This window comes from Psammomys obesus, unplaced genomic scaffold, assembly GCF_907164565.1.
Source record: "Psammomys obesus unplaced genomic scaffold, mPsaObe1.curated_primary_1811, whole genome shotgun sequence".
Taxonomy (NCBI): Eukaryota; Metazoa; Chordata; class Mammalia; order Rodentia; family Muridae; genus Psammomys; species Psammomys obesus.
This window is the reverse complement of record NW_026585895.1, coordinates 25,076,860-25,094,137: the sequence shown is the minus strand read 5'-3', so window position 1 is coordinate 25,094,137 and position 17,278 is coordinate 25,076,860. Positions and strand designations below refer to the sequence as shown.

The 17,278-nt window shown below is 43.4% G+C and overlaps 1 protein-coding gene across 4 annotated transcripts in view; it reads right to left on the bottom strand.

The window, feature by feature from the left end:
- The window catches only part of Acvr1 (activin A receptor type 1), a 122,981-nt gene that overhangs the window by 26,545 nt on the left and 79,158 nt on the right, over positions 1-17,278 (bottom strand). For all 4 annotated transcript variants that reach the window (XM_055600121.1, XM_055600120.1, XM_055600122.1 and 1 more), the window contains 4 exons: positions 13,118-13,381; positions 11,083-11,294; positions 7,626-7,725; positions 2,475-2,621 (listed from right to left, as the gene is read on the bottom strand). In XM_055600121.1, coding sequence (XP_055456096.1) covers positions 2,475-2,621; positions 7,626-7,725; positions 11,083-11,294; positions 13,118-13,381 — 723 coding nt within the window. The remainder of the gene's footprint in view (positions 1-2,474; positions 2,622-7,625; positions 7,726-11,082; positions 11,295-13,117; positions 13,382-17,278) is intronic.

Genomic DNA, 17,278 nt, shown 5'->3' with positions numbered 1-17,278 from the left:
TTGGCAGCAAGCCCTGGGCCATCTCATCAGCCCATCACCTATGACACGAGAGCATGAGACAGTTAGGAAGTTGGATGATGGTGACCTCTGCACAGCCATGGCAACTTTAATGCTATTCAACTTTATGCATAGAGAAGGCTTGCTTAACACACAGGAAATCCTGGGTTTGATCCTCATCTCCACAGAGGCCAAGCATGGTGGTACTTCTAGATGTGATTCTAACATTTGAGAGGTGGAGGCAAGGGGATCAGAAACGCAAGAGCCTCCTTGGCTATGCAGTGGGTTTGAGGCTAGCCTGAGATACATTAGACCTTGTCTCAAAAACAATGCAGAGAGTGATATGGCATATATATTTTTAAGGAGTGTGATAAAAGACTTGGAAGTAGATCTCCATGCTAGTCAATCTTCTTAGTTATAATGAGATAAAGCAATGAGTGAATACTCAGAAAGATGCAACTTTGGTTGGCAGGTGCAGACGGCTCTTCCTTCAAAAGGTTTCAAAACTTCACAAGCCTCCTAGGAGTAAAGGCATCGTCCCATTAGTGGTGACTCTAGTATTTAAAGATAAGCCGTTGTTGCACTTCTGAGCTCCTAGCACAACCCACTCTGTCTGCTGTTTAGTCTCAGTCTGTTCTGGAGGCAGAAGGAAGACTGGGAGCCTCACGTCCAATCTGACTATAGACAAACGTCCACCTCCTAGCCTTGGGTCTGTAACCTAAGACACGACTCCAGCGCACTGTGATATGACGGCCCTGCAGACCGCAGTGCACAGCAGTGTACCAGAGTGAAGGGTTAGGCTGCTCAGCACGATCCCCAGCTCTAGGATTCTGCTGCTCGTCAGTACTTTTGTTCGTTAAAGCTGGGGGAATAAGGATGCCTACTCTCTAAGGCTGCGGTCAGGGTTGCCCGAGAGCCCTCCACACATGAAGCACTTACAGCAGAACTGATGGCATAGCAACTGTCCGCCGACACTCCCCGGCAGTGTTGCCGTGGCTGTCATCACAGCTGTTACACACAGACCTACTGGTGAGGTATAGGCAGTGAGTGGTAGATTAACAGCAGAGGGTGTGCAGAAACACACAGAGGAGTCTATCCCAGAGAGATGGGCAGGGACCGAGACGTTTTGATGGAAGAAAAGGAGGTTAGGGGATGGAAAGGAGATAGTGGGCAGTCAAGAACAATGCAAACAAGGTCAAAGCTATCTGATGGTCATAGTCCCACATAAAGGTTCTAGACAGATATAGACACATTTATAAGTGAAGTTCAGAAACAATCAAAGGCATGGGAGCAATCAAGGGCATGCATTATTTCTTAATTTATTTACTCGGTGGGGAGGGTTGCTGTTTTGTTTACACACGTGTGTGTGTGTGTGCCATGTGCATGCAGTATCCACAGAGGCCAGAAGAGGTCATCAGATCTCCGGGAACTAGTTACAAACTGTTGTGATGTGGGTGCTAGAAATAGAACCTAGGACCCCAACAAGTGCAACCAGTGCTCTTAACCACCGAGCGAGCCATCTCTCCAGCCCCTCGAAAGCACTTTCAGACGTTCCTGAGATTAAACATTACGACTACATTGTTGAAGTAAAGCTTTGGAAAGCCATGTACTCATCAGTAACCAACAACGTGGGTCACATTTGAATACTAAATTGACAGGTTGGGGTAGAAATGAATTGTCCAATGGCCCAGACATAATCCAATAGCCATACAGTGGCCAACACTATAGCCTACAGTTAAATTCTACACAGATTTCACTTCTATTTTTGAAGACTCACTCTAGGCAGCTTTCACCATATGTGTGTATTAATGGAAACATACTCAAAGCTTTTTGAAACTATACAAGCCAATGGGCCCTCTCCATTGCCATAGCAGGTTTGTAGTGGGCACTTTACATTTTTTTTTAAAGTGCTGCTAAGCTTTAGTGATGAGATGATGAAAATTCATCTATACTTTGTAAGTCCCAGAAGTATGCGAGGAGTTTTCAAATTAAAATGTATGCTGAATCCCTCTGTAAATCTGGTCTTTAAAAATGATGCCTAGTTTGAGGGAATGTGCATCTAATTATGGCATCCCTGGGAGCTGTGAATCTCTAGGAAAGAATCCAAAGACCTTTCTTAGTTTGATTCCAGTAATAAATATTCAGGAAGGGTGGGGCAAGCAGAAACACCCAAGAAGCCTTGAAGTGAACAATGCAGAGCAAGTTTCTGTTGTTTCAAATACATCCGCAGATACGGGAATAAGAAGGCCCCACAACAGATTTCCTTCTCATCACACAGGGAATTTATAACCTACGTGCAGATTTAAACAAACAAATAAACAATACCTGTCAAGAATTAAATAATCTATAAAGGCTGAGGGTCACCACGTTGTTTTTCAGAAGAGACTCTAAACCTCAGATGTGACAAATGGGAGAGAGAAAGGAGAGGGACTTATCTCCATCAAGGCCAGTTAATGAAAAACTTATCTCATACTTACCTAAAATATTTTCGTGCCTCAGCATTACAGTGTTGTACAATTCTGTTTCCCTGAACCACGACTTCTCATCGCGGGAGGAGAAGATCTTTACAGCTACGTTTTCGCCTTGCCAGCTCCCCCTCCACACTTCTCCGTACCGACCCTTCCCTGAGGACAGAAAAACAGATCACCTACGTGAGAAACGTTTTTGTTTCCGTTTTCCTATCAAACATAGTCAACCTGACAACATCCTTCTGTTTGAACCTCCCTCTTCCTCTCTGCACCGATTAACAATTATATCAGATGTTATGAAGCCCCAGCTCCCACCAATGGGATTAAACAAAGTCACCACTGGCATCAAAGATAAAACGTGAAGGCCATTTGGCACATGTGTTCACTAGCCGGGTTTGGGTTCTGTCAGACTATCCCCCCCATCCGCCCTATCGTGACAGGAAACTGCCTTCCAATAAGTACCACACAATCAGCTGAAAGCTAACTAACTGCACATTTATATTTAAACAGCTCTCCTAAATGGTGACTAATTTGTGTCCCAGGCTAGCTTCGAAGACAACCCAGCATTTCTATAGACGGCAGGCAATGTAAAGTCACAATGGCAAAAGGCTAGAAACCTTTGGCATACGGTTTTTCAAAAACACAGGAGAGAAAGTACAATTTAGAAATTAATAGTGATTATTAGATTTCAGCGCGGTATCAAAAGCCACACTGAGTATGGGAGTGTGTAAGTGAAAAACTGAACTGCTTCCTGGTTTCCTTCCGTTACACTGGGCCCTCAGAGGCAATATGAAGCACACGTATCTGAATGTTCTTATGCCACCCCACCCCCAACACACACACACACACACACACACACACACACACACACACAGAAGGGCAGTTTGATGTCAACAACAAACTATAGTGCTGCCAGGAGGCTGTTATGCACCGCCACCTCTAAGGGTTTCTTGGAGGAAGATACGTTCCAAGAGCAGATTTTTCAAGGCTAGAAACACGTAATACCAGAACAGCTTTGACGTCTGACACTGGTCATAGCGTTTGTTTCGCTGGGCCCCGGTGATGTCACAAGTGGGATACACTAGAAAGAGCATTTGGGAGTCAGAGAAGGCACGGCAGGTTGCATGTACTTGCAAAGTTCGATCCTGGCTTTGATTTCTAGAATCTATATAAAAGTGGAAGTCGAGAACTGACTCCACAAAGCAGTCTTCTGACGTCCACATTCACACGTTTGCCGCAAACACACACATGCAATATTAATCAATAAAATCCTTTTATTTTTTTTTTAAGTCGCCTGAAGGCTGGAGAAGTGGCTCAGTGGTTAAGAGCACTGGGTGCTCTCCCGGGGGACCCAGATTTGATCCCCAGAATCCACAGGTGACACACAACCATCTATACCTGCAGTTGCAAGGCAGCCAATGCCCTCTTCTCGCCTCCGCAGACACTAGGCAAAGTTGTGATACACAGACATACGTGCACGCAAAACTCCCATACACTAACAACAATACAGTATTTTTTTTAAAGACACTTGAAGAGCACATTTTAGAAAACAGCGTGACTTCCGCTGGGATCTGACCTGTCTGATGAATGCCCCCTACCACCGTGCCGCAGCCACACGCTTATCAAGTTCGTGTTCCCCTTTCAATCATCTCTTTAATTATAGGTAGGAATGATCAAAGAGGTAGGGGAAGAGGAGGCCATTATCTCAGAACTATGGGGGTCAACCTGGGGTGTAATCAGCCTGGATGGCAGGCGGTGCAGCAGGAGATGAGACGACAAAGCAATGAGGCTTTCTGCCCAGGCATGTGGTGACGACACTCTCACAGAGCTGTAACAGGCAGCTGCAGGGCCACCTGCACGCTCACAAGTACAGTCTTCTGCTGGGAAACTAAGCCAAGAAGAACCTAAACATAGAAAGAAAGCAGGTGTGTCCAAGCGACACACCTGAAACAGTCACAAAGCCACTGGAGGTTGGAGATGTGGCTTGACGACAGAGTCCCTGCCTCACAGGTGTGACGCTCTGGGTACCATCCAGCTCTGGCGGTAGTGTGGAGAGCCAACAGAAGCTCCCTGACAAGAGCTAATAACCGTATCCAATACCAATGACTAACATAAAGGGATGCTAAGTATGGCCAGAGTTGACTGTGGGCTGCTGTCAACAATCATACAGAGTCTATTTAGCTTACCAGCCATTTTAATCAAGTCATAAGAATGGCTTGGCATTTCCGTTCAGGATGAGGACTGGTATTGAGATGCTGCAAAGGCAGCAGCTACAAAAACAGAAAATGAATGCTCAGCCTTTCCTGCCTTTGCTCCGCTTTGTATCTTTATTTTCCCTTTGTATTCACTGATTCGTTGGTAAGGAAAGAAAAATATCCCAAAGAATTGTGGATAATAAAGTTGTTTGTTGTTGCAAATCTTGTTTTTTTTTTTTTTTCTCCTTTAATAAAGAAAATAAAATATATTGCATGGTAGGTACATAAAATCAAGACAGAAATGTATTTTAATGGCTTTCAAGTGCTTTTGCTAATGGAATCTGATGCAGAAGCCCCTAAAAGAGTGGCATGGATTTTCAGAAATTTCCTGGTCAGGCAGCATCCACAATGAGGATGCCCTGGGCCTTCAGACTTGGATGGCACAGTCTAGAAAGGGCTGACACAGTCAACTACCCATGTTCTTCAACTAAAGTGATCGTCTATCTACATTCTTTTCCCCGAAGCCACACCATGCAAACACAAACTTCAAACACCTGAAAACACATTGCATCTATCAGTCTTTACTGTCAACCCCAAAATGCACTAAACTGAATCTACACTTGTTCAAAAATGTTAAAGAACATGTATACAGTCAGAAGCTATATACAGTTCAAAGACGCAGGTGGGCTCTGGAGCCAAACTCTGAGGACTAAGCTTGGCATATCGGACTATCTGCGAGTGATGAGTGTTGGGCAAGAAGAAGGCAGGAGAGATGGGTACATGCCTTCGCTGCCTCCCACCACTACCCAGGCTTCTTTGCTCATAAACAGACAGGATGCTCGTTTCTACAGGCAGACAATTCTAGCTGCTGGTGATGAGTACATCTGGTTTTGCTTGTAGGATTTTTCCCCCCCATCTTTTGCTAGTCTCAGTTAACTGTGGTGGAGCTGCGTACAGTGGGAAGGAAACAGGTACAGTATACAAAGACCTGGAGAAAAAGGCAACATGGCACTTTCCTAACACCTGTGTTTTAGGCAAACAGTGCTGCCCACGCCAGAGTTATTACTGGGCTTGGGAGTATTCCTCCTTCATGTAGTAGCAAGTGGCGGGGGCAGCTATAATGGTCAGCTGCTTCCCCCAAACAAACTGGGGAGGGCAGGAGGTACTACTCCTACCCAAAAAGCCCGAGCAACAGCTGGAAGGTAGAGACAATGCCAGCCATCCCTGCACACCATCTCGATGAGTAGCCACCAAAACCTATCATGCTACCTGCAAATGTCTACCCACCACATGAAACGAGTAAAAAATGAGGGCTTCATTTAAAATAAAGTGCATCCTGCACATGTGTGGCAAGGATGGAGGAGGGGAAAAGGGCACGCGTGAACATATGTAGGTTGACACTGGGTATTTTCTTCAATCACTTATGAGACAGAGACTCTACTAAACCTAAAGTTCACAGATCCAGCTAGGCCATCAAATCTCACAGATCTTCCTGTTTCTTCATCCCTTGAGCTAGGATCACAGGCATATACCACTGGGCCAGCTTTGGTGTACAGGCGCTGGGGATCAAAATCAAGTCCTCATGCTTGTATAGCAAGGATTTATTGACTGAGCCATCCCTTCAGCTCCAAAATCAGGACTTTGAAAATGCATTTGACCAGCTAGAGTAGTAAAGGCGCATGCCTTTAATCCTAGCACTTGGGAGGCAGAGGCAGATCTCTGAATTTGAGGCCAGCCTGGTGCACAAAGGAAGTTCCAGGACAGCCAGGACTACACAGAGAAACCCTGTCTCAAACCCAAAACAAATGCATTTGTCCATAGCGATGTATGACTATAATAATTGCAGTACTCAAGAGACAGAGGTGAGGGTATCAAAAATTACAGGTCATCCTTGGCAATATGCTGAGTTATAGGTCAACCTGGGCCAAAAGAGACTGTCTCAAAAACAAACAAAGCACTTTGTACCAGTCTCATGTAATTAATGAAGCCATCATCATCGTCGTCATCATCATCATTTAATCATGTTTGACAAAGTAACCCCCAATTCCTGGGAATCCATTCTGACAGTTCAGAAGACAGAAGAATGTGTGCTAAATCCTCTTCAAGCACTTTGCTAATGGACCAGCCAAAATGACTATTACACAGCTTTCTAAAGTACTTCCGATAAGTCCCAATACCAGAAAAGGCATGTTCACTTTTGAAATGAAGGAAGGTGGACCAGTGATGTGGTTCAGTGGGGAAAGCACTTGCCACACAAGCCCAATGACCAGAGTTCAATCCCCAGAACACATAAAAAGACATAAAGTGAAAACCAATTCCACCACGCTGCCCTCTGACTTCCGTATGTGCTGTGGCATTCATGTACACATATCATATACACACGTCCAATAACAAAAGATGTAAAGCTTTTTCATAAATGAAGGAGCACAAAATTTTCATAAGCAATTAGTATGCCAACCTAAAATACGTTGTACAGAGAAAATGAAAGGCTATCAAAATGTATAATAGTTCTTGGTACTAAAGGCTAATTCACTCTAATTTTTTGTAAGAATATCTTCATAAACTCTTGTTTCTAGTTGACACACAGTGACTAGACATACTCATCCCTATTTTTACAGGAAGGGGACAGGAGCAATCTCTACTATCCAGAAGCCTACAGATCAGTCAGTCCCTGCTCGACACGGCCTCTTCGATTCCCTCTGACGAGGCACTGTCTGTACTAGTCAGTGATGTCTCCCTTAGGGGAACTTCATTGAGTTCTCCAGCATGAGTCACAGGGAACAGAGACCCCCATGGCTATCTCATACCCTGAGGTTGAATAACCACACGGTCGCTTGGCACCTCCTTCGCTTGATGAGGAAGCAATAATAAGCAACGAGAAGCAAACTTTTCCAAGCTCCATCCTACTTCTAGAGTCACAACTGCTATTTCCTATTTCCCAAAAGGAAGGGAAACAGAGAATTACCGACACACTCCAACAGGGTAATCTGGCGAGCCACGGTTCTCTGTACCAGGAAAGGGAGACCAGAGCCACTTCCGGAAGTACACGAGTGATCCAGTAATTCCTGTAATGTAAAACAAGGAGAAAAAGAAGTTACTGAGGGACAGCTCCTGCCTGGGAGTCCTAGGATACATGCCATGGTAACCCACACGGTTTCCAGCAACTCTGGTCATATGACCCATTAAAATGCCTGAAAGTCTCCCCTGAAAGGACTGGTTTGTATGTCTTGGGAAAATTAGAAGCTAAACCTAAGGCAGGTTTTCCTGACAAATAAGTCGTTCTTTCTTAAGCTCTAGAGTTTTATAAACAAATGCACGAGAAGGGAAGCTGAGCTAAGTTAATGGGCACATTATGAAGTCTGAGAGACGGAGCACGAGAAAGCAGGAGGACTGATGGGGGTGGGAAGATGGTCAGCACCAAGAGCTGTGCATTGTCTACCGTATTTCGCCGTGTCCACTAACTGTCTACAGAATGATCTTCTTTAGTTGCCACACAAACTAGAGATATCTAATGAGAAGCAAACAAATGAGGAACATGAACATCTAAGTGTAATATTTGTAATGGAAATACTCTAATAATATGTGAATCGTTGAATTTGTACTCATAGGTGTGTGGGTGTTTCTCTGGATGGAGGTTTTCTCTTTTTCTTCAGGTAACAGATGAACAAATGGGTCACTAAGTTAACACCTACTTGTCATTTCTTAACATGAGTTGCAAATTAGAAAGAAAGAAAAGTAAAACAATGTTTCACTTAAACCATAAAACCTGAGTTGCAAATTGATTTCTCCAAATGAGCATCCTGGCAAAAGACTGCCAGCTAGTTCGTTCATAAAAGTTTTCCTTCATATTCGCAGCCAAGGCTCAGGAGTAGAACCTGGCCTGGATCACCTCTACCACATGGCCGTGGAGCCTTGGTGGTAGGAAGGTTACAGTACTGTCCAATTAACCCTGCCCAAAGCTCTTCCTGTCCCCACACATAACATGCCCCATTAAAGCAAGGCACAGATTTCTGAGAAGGTCATCTTCTCTCACTTCCTTGGAGAACTACTGTAAAACACTGTTGATCAGTAAAATTGCCAAAACTGAACACTCAACAGAAAAAAAAAAAATTCAGAACCCTTAAGGGCCACGGAAAGATAATCAAGAAGAAAATGATCGCAGGTGAACTAGGGTTCATGTCTCCCCAACAATTCTCTCAGTGTGCTTGCCATTTCCATCCGTTCAGTTATTTTTTTGAGAAAAACAACTCTTGTATATTAAGCCACTGCTTTTTCATGATACATAATTTTGGTTCTAATTAAGTTCACAGACTGGGGGTGGGGGGGTGAAATCAACCAAAAGCCTCATAAAGATCCTACCTCAACTCCTGAAACCCCAGCCGTGGGCGAGCTTCAGCAAGGTTACACTTTGCTCGGCTCACATAAATGAACATATTGTTTAAAGAAGCAATGAAGGATGACCGGTTATTGCTTACCATGTCATTACATCGTGACATTCTGTCAGCTGCGTGGCTGGGTTGTGTGGAGAAGACTGTTTTGGCACAGGCTTTCGTTCCTATTTCAAAATTCTAAGAGCTATTTAAACAGTAATTTACACTAGATATTCCAATTACTGCCCTTGGTAATTAGACATGTTAGCAGCTCTGGGGAACAAAGTTCTGACTAATCTATGTTAGGATCTTGCTTTGCTGAAGTTCTGTCAGAACCATCCTCATGTCTTCCTGCTACAAACTCTCCCTAAACCTTAAAACAGACTTCTGAGCAAACATTTAATGGGGGAAAAAAAAAGTTTCCTTTCTCCCAGTTCCACCACACCACAACTCAAATAGGAAAAGGAAAAGGAGATACACAGACTAACTTGCTCCTTTTTCCTAAGAACACAACACTAATGGTACAAGCAAGCAAGGCAAGATGGTCCCCAGCCTGTATCTGACTGGCATCAGTGCGGTTTTGATACCTGACTACAGGTTCTGGGTCCTACCGCTGTCTGGGTGTGGCACATGAGCTAAAGACGGGCAGTGCCAAGGGTACTTCTTTTCCAGAAAACAGCAAAGGAAGGTTGTACAGCGAGCCTAATGACAGAACTCCCAGGCACTTGTAGACCTGTCATGCAGTAAAGGAGTCAGCCTTCATGCATGACAATCTGGTGTGACACAGGAGCAGAGCATTAAACAACTCGGAAACACATTACAGAGATAGCTTGATTGACTTGCAGCTCACTGGATTGTGACAGGGAGAACGCTGATCTGCTTGTATCGTTTGCACCTAACACCCACGGATCTTTGTCTTTTTCCAGAGAAACCATGTAGTATCCATGGAGAATGCTGTTACTTTATTCTTTTGTGCTCTATAGTAGGCTGTGTATGGTAAGTGACCTACTTCCCTGACTTAACTAAAAGTTTCGAGGAGTAACTAAAGGAAGACCTTCACTTTTAATGTGACGCTACAGCTTTAACATTTATGGGCAATTTTAATTTCTGTTGCATTTATTTGTTTGTGTGTGTGTTTGTTTACTGAAGGAGGGCCAGCCTTGCCACAGCACATGTTTGGAAGTCAGAGGACAGCCTTTTGGGGTTGGTTTTCTCCGTCTACTGTGTGGGCCCTGGGGATTGAACTGAGGTCATCAAGCTCAGCATGAGCATCTTCACCGCCTGAGCCACCTCCCTGGCCAGGGAGAAATCTTCAAATGAATTAATAACAGCACCATCTCTGCTGCAGAAGTAAACCCTGAGGGCTTTGAAAATTCATGTTAAATATCAATAATTCTATTGCACATTGAAATGATAAAAACTTTAAATATTTTGGTTTTTTCCTCCCTCTTTACTTGTTAAGGTGGGTGTGAAAGCATTGTGAGCTCTATACAGGCTACCCAGATTTCTACTGGAGGACACTGGTTCAATCAGCTGCCTACACTCCACAAGGGGGCAGTACTAGAGCATCAAAAGCCTAATGGCTACTCCTAAAGATGTCAAGTTTCTGAATAATGGGGTATTCAAATAATCTCAAGGGAAAATGTTTTTTTTTTAATATTAACGAAAAGAAGCCTCCTTAAAAAAAAAAACACTTTCATTGTTACAAATAGAGTGACTGATTACTACCATCCCGAATCCTCCAAAACTCCAGGCCACCAACCATTCTTTGTCCCTTTTCCTCACGTTCCCCAAGAAAAAGTCACCACCAAGAACCGACCAAAGGAAAATCTCCAAGCCCATTCTTTCAGTGTCTGTCTGAAACAGATGTTCTTATTCTAGGAGTTACGCTCTTATACCAGGTGCTCACGTGTGCTCGGCTAGGGGCCCAGTATCTAGTTAGTCACAGCGCATGTCTGGACTGTCCATTCACCGTTGGCTTTCTACACTCAAAAAAAGAGTCCACCTCCGCCTCAGTTGTAGGCAGGCTTCCCTCTGGGGTCACAAACTCACCGCTAGAGTGCTGTCTCCAACATTAGTGGTGATGAGCCCTTCTATCGTACCATACTCCACGTCTCTAGGGTTGAGGCGCTCTTGGTTGCGTCTTTTAAACTTCCTGAGAGCAACTCCCAGGAGGCAAGCTAAAAGGCATACAGCAAACACCACAGAGAGGATGATCAGGCCAACTTCCAGATGGAAATTCTGTGATCCAGGGAAGGACTTCCCTGGAGAATGGAGAGAAAAATGGTAAGTGGGTGTTGGAAACAATATTGGTAAATATTGTTATTTACCAATATCCTAAGAACTGGCTCCTGATTGTGACCAGGACTGTCACAGATCAAGACAATTTACAACTAAAATAGTTTCTAATATCCAGCCAACGGTCCACACATTCACTCAAGTGATCTTTTAATTAAGCAGAACTGGGGTTTAGAAAGGATTCTGAGGAGAATCAACTGTATTAACGCACCACTGTTTAAGAGCTTCTAAAATACAAGAGCCATGTAAGCCTTGACGTTCCTTGCTTTACAAGCCCTGATGGACAGCCATTACACTGTGCTATACCAGGGAGAAAGTGCTAAGCTTTAACCTTCAGCAATCCAGTCTCTACTCAGAGGTCCTTTCCACTGTTTCCTTAACTCCCCAAGTCCGGAGAATCAGGTTGGTAAACAGAACACTCTACAGAGCGTGTCATCTGCATGATGATGTATAAAAGTGACTTAATAAAATGATAGATGCTGTGGCCTCTCAGATATGAAATTTCTTATACAAAATGCCTTCTTTTAAAACATGGGGTGTTGGGAGGGTGACATGGCTCAGAAGGTGAGAGCATTTGCTGTGAAGCCTGACAGCCTGAGTTTGATCCCTGGAATCTACATAGTTAGAGGACCAGCTCCCCCAAGTTGTCCCCTGACCTCCCCAACACACTCAGGCAAACGCACATGCACAGATGAACATAAATAAGTAAATACATTAATAACTGCATAAAGCTTAATGTGTAGCAGTATGTGCTCATCAGGACCTTCACACTGCTGACATAGTTTTTGTGTGAATACAGCTATTTCTTCTTGTCCACCCATTCTGTGAGTGAAGAATTAACATACTGAGCATAAAGGAACGACCTTTGAGTTTAACTACTTAAATATTCTATTCTTCTCTTTTAAACCCTTATTCAACCCTATTTTCACATCAGAATGTTGCCTGTTCTACTGGCCCTAAGGGGAGCACAGTAACTTCAAAACTGTCATGTGACCTATCCGCTTTTTGGTTGTCTGCCTCCTGCTTTCTTCCCGTCTAGTGACACTCCTGGCAGTGAAGGCTCTGAGTGGCCTCTCTTAGGCCATTTGTGTTTTCCTTCTTCCATGAGTACAGAATCATATAGTTAAACTTACTAAGACGTCCTACTTATTAAGAGAATATATTTGGCTTGGGGCGGGCCTATATTAATCTTGACAGCAACTTGAGATACCCACTTAGAGTTCACTGTAAGACAAAACAGTTTCAGAGGGAGGCCAATTTCCAAAGGAAGTGGAGCCCTTCGCGAATGCACAAAGGGAAATTCCTTAACTGCAGGGCTCATGCACAACTGCATACGACTTCCGTTTCTGAAGGCCAGGGATCAGACTTGGAAGGGTTAGCAAGTTTTCCTTTGTAGTCTTCTGACAAGGGAGAGGATTTCCACACAGGCACCAGGCTGGTTGGTGCTCTACTTCTCATCACACGCAAGGCCTAGGCAGAATTACTGAAGGTGACTGAACGTCCCCATGGCACCTTAGTGGACGTCGGTTTGGGGAGCCATATACCTGTTTGTGGTGACCTGTCATCAGTAAAGCCGTCCTCCTCTCTTTCCCTAAAATGCTCATTCTCCTTTCAGATTCCAGAGGCCATGCCTTTCCTTTCCTCCCCCACAGTGACCTTCCATGGCCCATCATCTCTGGTTCAGGGAGTAGGAGGAAAAGCTTCGGGCTACATATATCCTTAACCCACACAGACTTGGGGCAACACTCCCCAAACCCCTTGATCTAGAAATAGAAGAAACCATGGGAACCTTTAGTGGGCAGCTGGGCCGTGATGTTCCTGTTACACCAGTCCCCTTGGCAGCATTCCACAGCCTGGCCAGGTGATGGCGGGGTCTTACAGGTCATCTTCCCCTGCTCATAAACCTGAAAGCAGCCCTTCTGGTAGACGTGGAAGCCGTCGTTGATGCTCAGGGAGGAAAAACACTGCTGGCCCTCACAGTGGTCCTCATTGCCACAGGAGAGGCCCTCACACACACACATGTAAAGTTTCGGGTTGACCTTGGGCTTCTCATCTGCAAAGGAGAGGTGAGAAGGGAAAACTATTTACTTATGTGAGCTTCACCCCTTTGGGAGAAAAACAGCAGGTTTCCCTAAGATCACCCCAAAGCCAATCACAGACTCATCATACTGACCAGCGTCTACACTCCACATGACTGTCACTCAAGCAAATAATCATCCCATCTCAGTGTACAAGTGTATCTGTCTACATTGTGCATCTCCCTTAAGGCCATGCTAGATCAGACTGGATCTCCTCTCGCATCTCCTGCATCTAAACAAACTATTTAGTGGGAGCATAATATTTGTCATCTTTATTTTATACCAAAAAAAAAATGGTTCCTAAATAAATACATGTCAACAGATAGCACCATTTCCCACTAGATCGGCACTCAGAAGCCAGCAATGCTTGAGAACTTAAACGGCTACAGATCCAAGTTATGAACACTTTCAGCTGGACGCTAGATGACCTGTGATGACAACACTGGAATTTGTGTGTTGGTTTAAATTGTAATTAGTAGCTCCTAAGAACTGTCAACTGTAGCCAGGAGTGGTGGCACACGCCTTTAACCCCAGCACTCAGGAGGCAGAGAAAGGCAATGGAATCTCTGTGAGTTTGAGGCTGGTCTGGTCTACAAAGCAAGTTCCAGGGTAGCCAGAACTATTACACAGATAAACCCTGTCTCAAAAAAAAAAAAAAAAAAAAAGAAAGAAAGAAAGAAAGAAAAGAAAAGAAAAGAAAAGAAGAGAAAAGAAAAGAGAAAGGAAAAAATTGTCAACTGGTAAAGAACAAGAAGAAAAAAAAATAAACCAACATCAAATACTCAGGCCAAGGGCACAAAAAAAGGGAATGAAGCTATATTTAAACAATTAGGTAGCAGGTAGGTACCAGGGACCAGGCCATTCCTGGTGATGCTGATGTGCAACAGAAGCATATCACAGGGGAGCTGCACTGCATAGACCTCCCAACTGTCTTTCTGAAAACAGTTATTTGCAGTTTCATTTTCACATCTCTCTTTCCTCCTCCCTCATCAGGATGATTAGTTCAGACTTGCTACTTCCAAAACTTTCAGGCAGCAGGGAAGGAAAGTGAAGACAGGATGTGCACGAGCCAGTCCTAAAGGTTGCTCCTTAGTTAGCCAAGGCCACTGTCACCAAAGCCCTCTTCAAGGAAATACAGCCTCCAGAGCTCTCTCCCAAGGTCTCTGTCACATAGGGGCTCCCCTCTGATCACTGAACTCTGGGCAGTATGTCTGCGAGGTGACTGCCTTTTTCTTTATAACACACACAGAGAAAAAGGCAAGCAAGAGATAGAGAGAAAGAGAGAGAGGGAGAGAAAGAGAGAGAGAGAGAAAGAGAGAAAGAAAGAAAGAGAGGAAGGAAGGAATGAAAGAAGGAAGAAAGAAAGGAGGGAGGGAGGAAGAAGGAAGGAAAAGAAAGAAAAAGAGGTCAGGTGGCTGTGCATAAGAGAAAATCTGAAGGTGGAAATGTCAAGTTCATTTACACAGATCTGTGTATATGTATAAAGATGTGGGTTATCTCAAAAACTTTTTAAAAAGTGTTGCTAATCTTTCTTCTTCCCTGTTCAAATAATTGGAAACACACGTCCCGCTGCCGTGTGGACGGTGTGAGTACAGGCAGAGTCACAGACATCTCCTTCTGTTTATAATTGACTTGCTAGTTCTAGAAAACCACAAGGGGCTCATCCAAAAGCAAGACATGCCTGAAAGCAGAAAATCTAAAATAGCCACTGCCGGTGCTATGTATGTCACCAGTCTGACCCCTGAGAATCAAGAACCTTCAGATATTTTTAATGAGTAGAAACTTTAATGAGCAAAGAGATAGTCTTTATTTTCCCTGACTAGAGAAATCCAAGAGATATTCCCGCACAAATCCATTTCTAGGAGATTAAAAAAAAAAAAATCACACACACATATATTTTTATATTTATGTATTTACACACACACATATATAATCAAACAAGAAATTCACACTTGCCAAAAGAGAGTTGAAAGATAGTATTTCTAGAGAGCCTAGACTCTTGAAGGGTATGAAGCTGGGCTGAGAACTTCCAACTCCACTACCCAGCAGGTGACCATTCTTTAGAAGGAACCAAATGGAAGAAGGGAGCTACGGGGGAAGTTAACAGTGTCATATTGGTTTGTGTGTGACCTGAAACAGAGAATTAAAGGACTACATTTTGAAGACTGAAATAAGGCAACTTGTAAGAATTTTTAATTGTGAATAATTTGAATTATGAATAATTTTCAATCATATTTATCCAGGAATATACCTAATGCATGGAAAAGCATCCGGCTGATGATGGGTTGGGGATGAAGAGTTAGTGCTGCAATGAAGAAGTAAAATGAAAATAAAATGAAGAGTGACCATTCACAGGCCGATAATGGATAATCAGACATCATTTAGTCAACATGAGATCTACCATAAACAACATCACATGGTAAAAATCTCTGAGCCTACAGAATGGATGGTCAGAGAATGGGGTACAGCTCACAGAGGAGAACAAGATACATGGGCGACGTTTCCCAGGTTTATCTACAGCAGTGCTTTTCAACCTTCCTAATGGAGTAACCCTTTAATATAATTCCTAATATTGTGGTGAGCCCTAACCATAACATTATTTTTGTTACATATGGTAGTTTGAATAAAAATGGCCCCCATAGGTCCATAGGGGGTGGTACCATTAGGAGATGTGGCCTTGTTGGAGTTGGTGTGGCTTTGTTGCCGGAAATGTGTCACTAGGGATTGGGCTTTGAAGCTCAAGAAAGGCCTGGTATCTCAATCACTTCCTGCTGCCTAAATCTCTGAACCTGCAAGTCAGCCCCAATTAAATGTTTTCCTTTATAAGAGTTGCTGTGGAAACCCTAACCAAGACATTGCTACTTCATAACTGTAGTTTTGCTACTGTTATGAACCATGATGTAAATATCTGTGTTTTCCGATGGTCTTAGGCCACCCCTGTGAAAGGGTCATTAGACCCCCAAAGGGTTGGTGACCTACAGGTTGAGGACCACTGATCTACAGCAGCACAACAAAGTAGTGAATCAACAAACAGAAATAAATGTGTGGTCCAAGACACCAAAGATTCACACTTTGTGGTTCTAATAGTATGTTCTTAGTTGAGCTGCTTCCAAAGCTGCAGCCTAAATTAAAGCCTATGTCCACAGATACAGGAAGAAACACCACTTTTCCAAGGTCTCTATTTCTTGACAGGATACAAATAGTCTGAAAGATGTTTGGATTATAACCTAAAGAATTTCACAAGAAGAAGAAAAAAAAAAAAAAAAACCTCAAGTAATTTTAACATTTTGTGAAATTCAACTCACTGAACCCACTTTGCAGAGCACACAGGCATGAAGCAGAATTAACCTTCATCAGCTCCTGCAGAATCTCAATTAAATCTCCTTCAACCTTCTACATTTTTCTTACAGTTGTAGAAGACGACTGTAAGACAAATAAGAGTGACAGACTGCTTTTCTGGCAGTGAATCCTCTCAATCAAATGTCAAAACCCATGGTTTACATGTCCTTGCTCTCCACACTCAGGACAAAAAAAAAAAAAAGGCAAAAGGAGAATAGCTGTTAATGGTATATAATAATTAACTCGATCTTTGATATGGAACCAGGAGCCAAGCCCAGGCGACAATGAGTACAAAACCTTCATCAAATCTAGGTCTCTTATGCTTCCCGCCCAACATTTCGTGTATTTAACTGGTACTTTCCCATAAAGCTAATTAGGAAACCCTTTACACTCTTATTTTCTATACACACACATATACAGAAATATAAATAATTACATTCATAATGTAGAATAGCACACCCCCCTCTTTTTCTTCTTCCTCCCCCAACACACACACACACACACACACACACACACACACACACACACACACA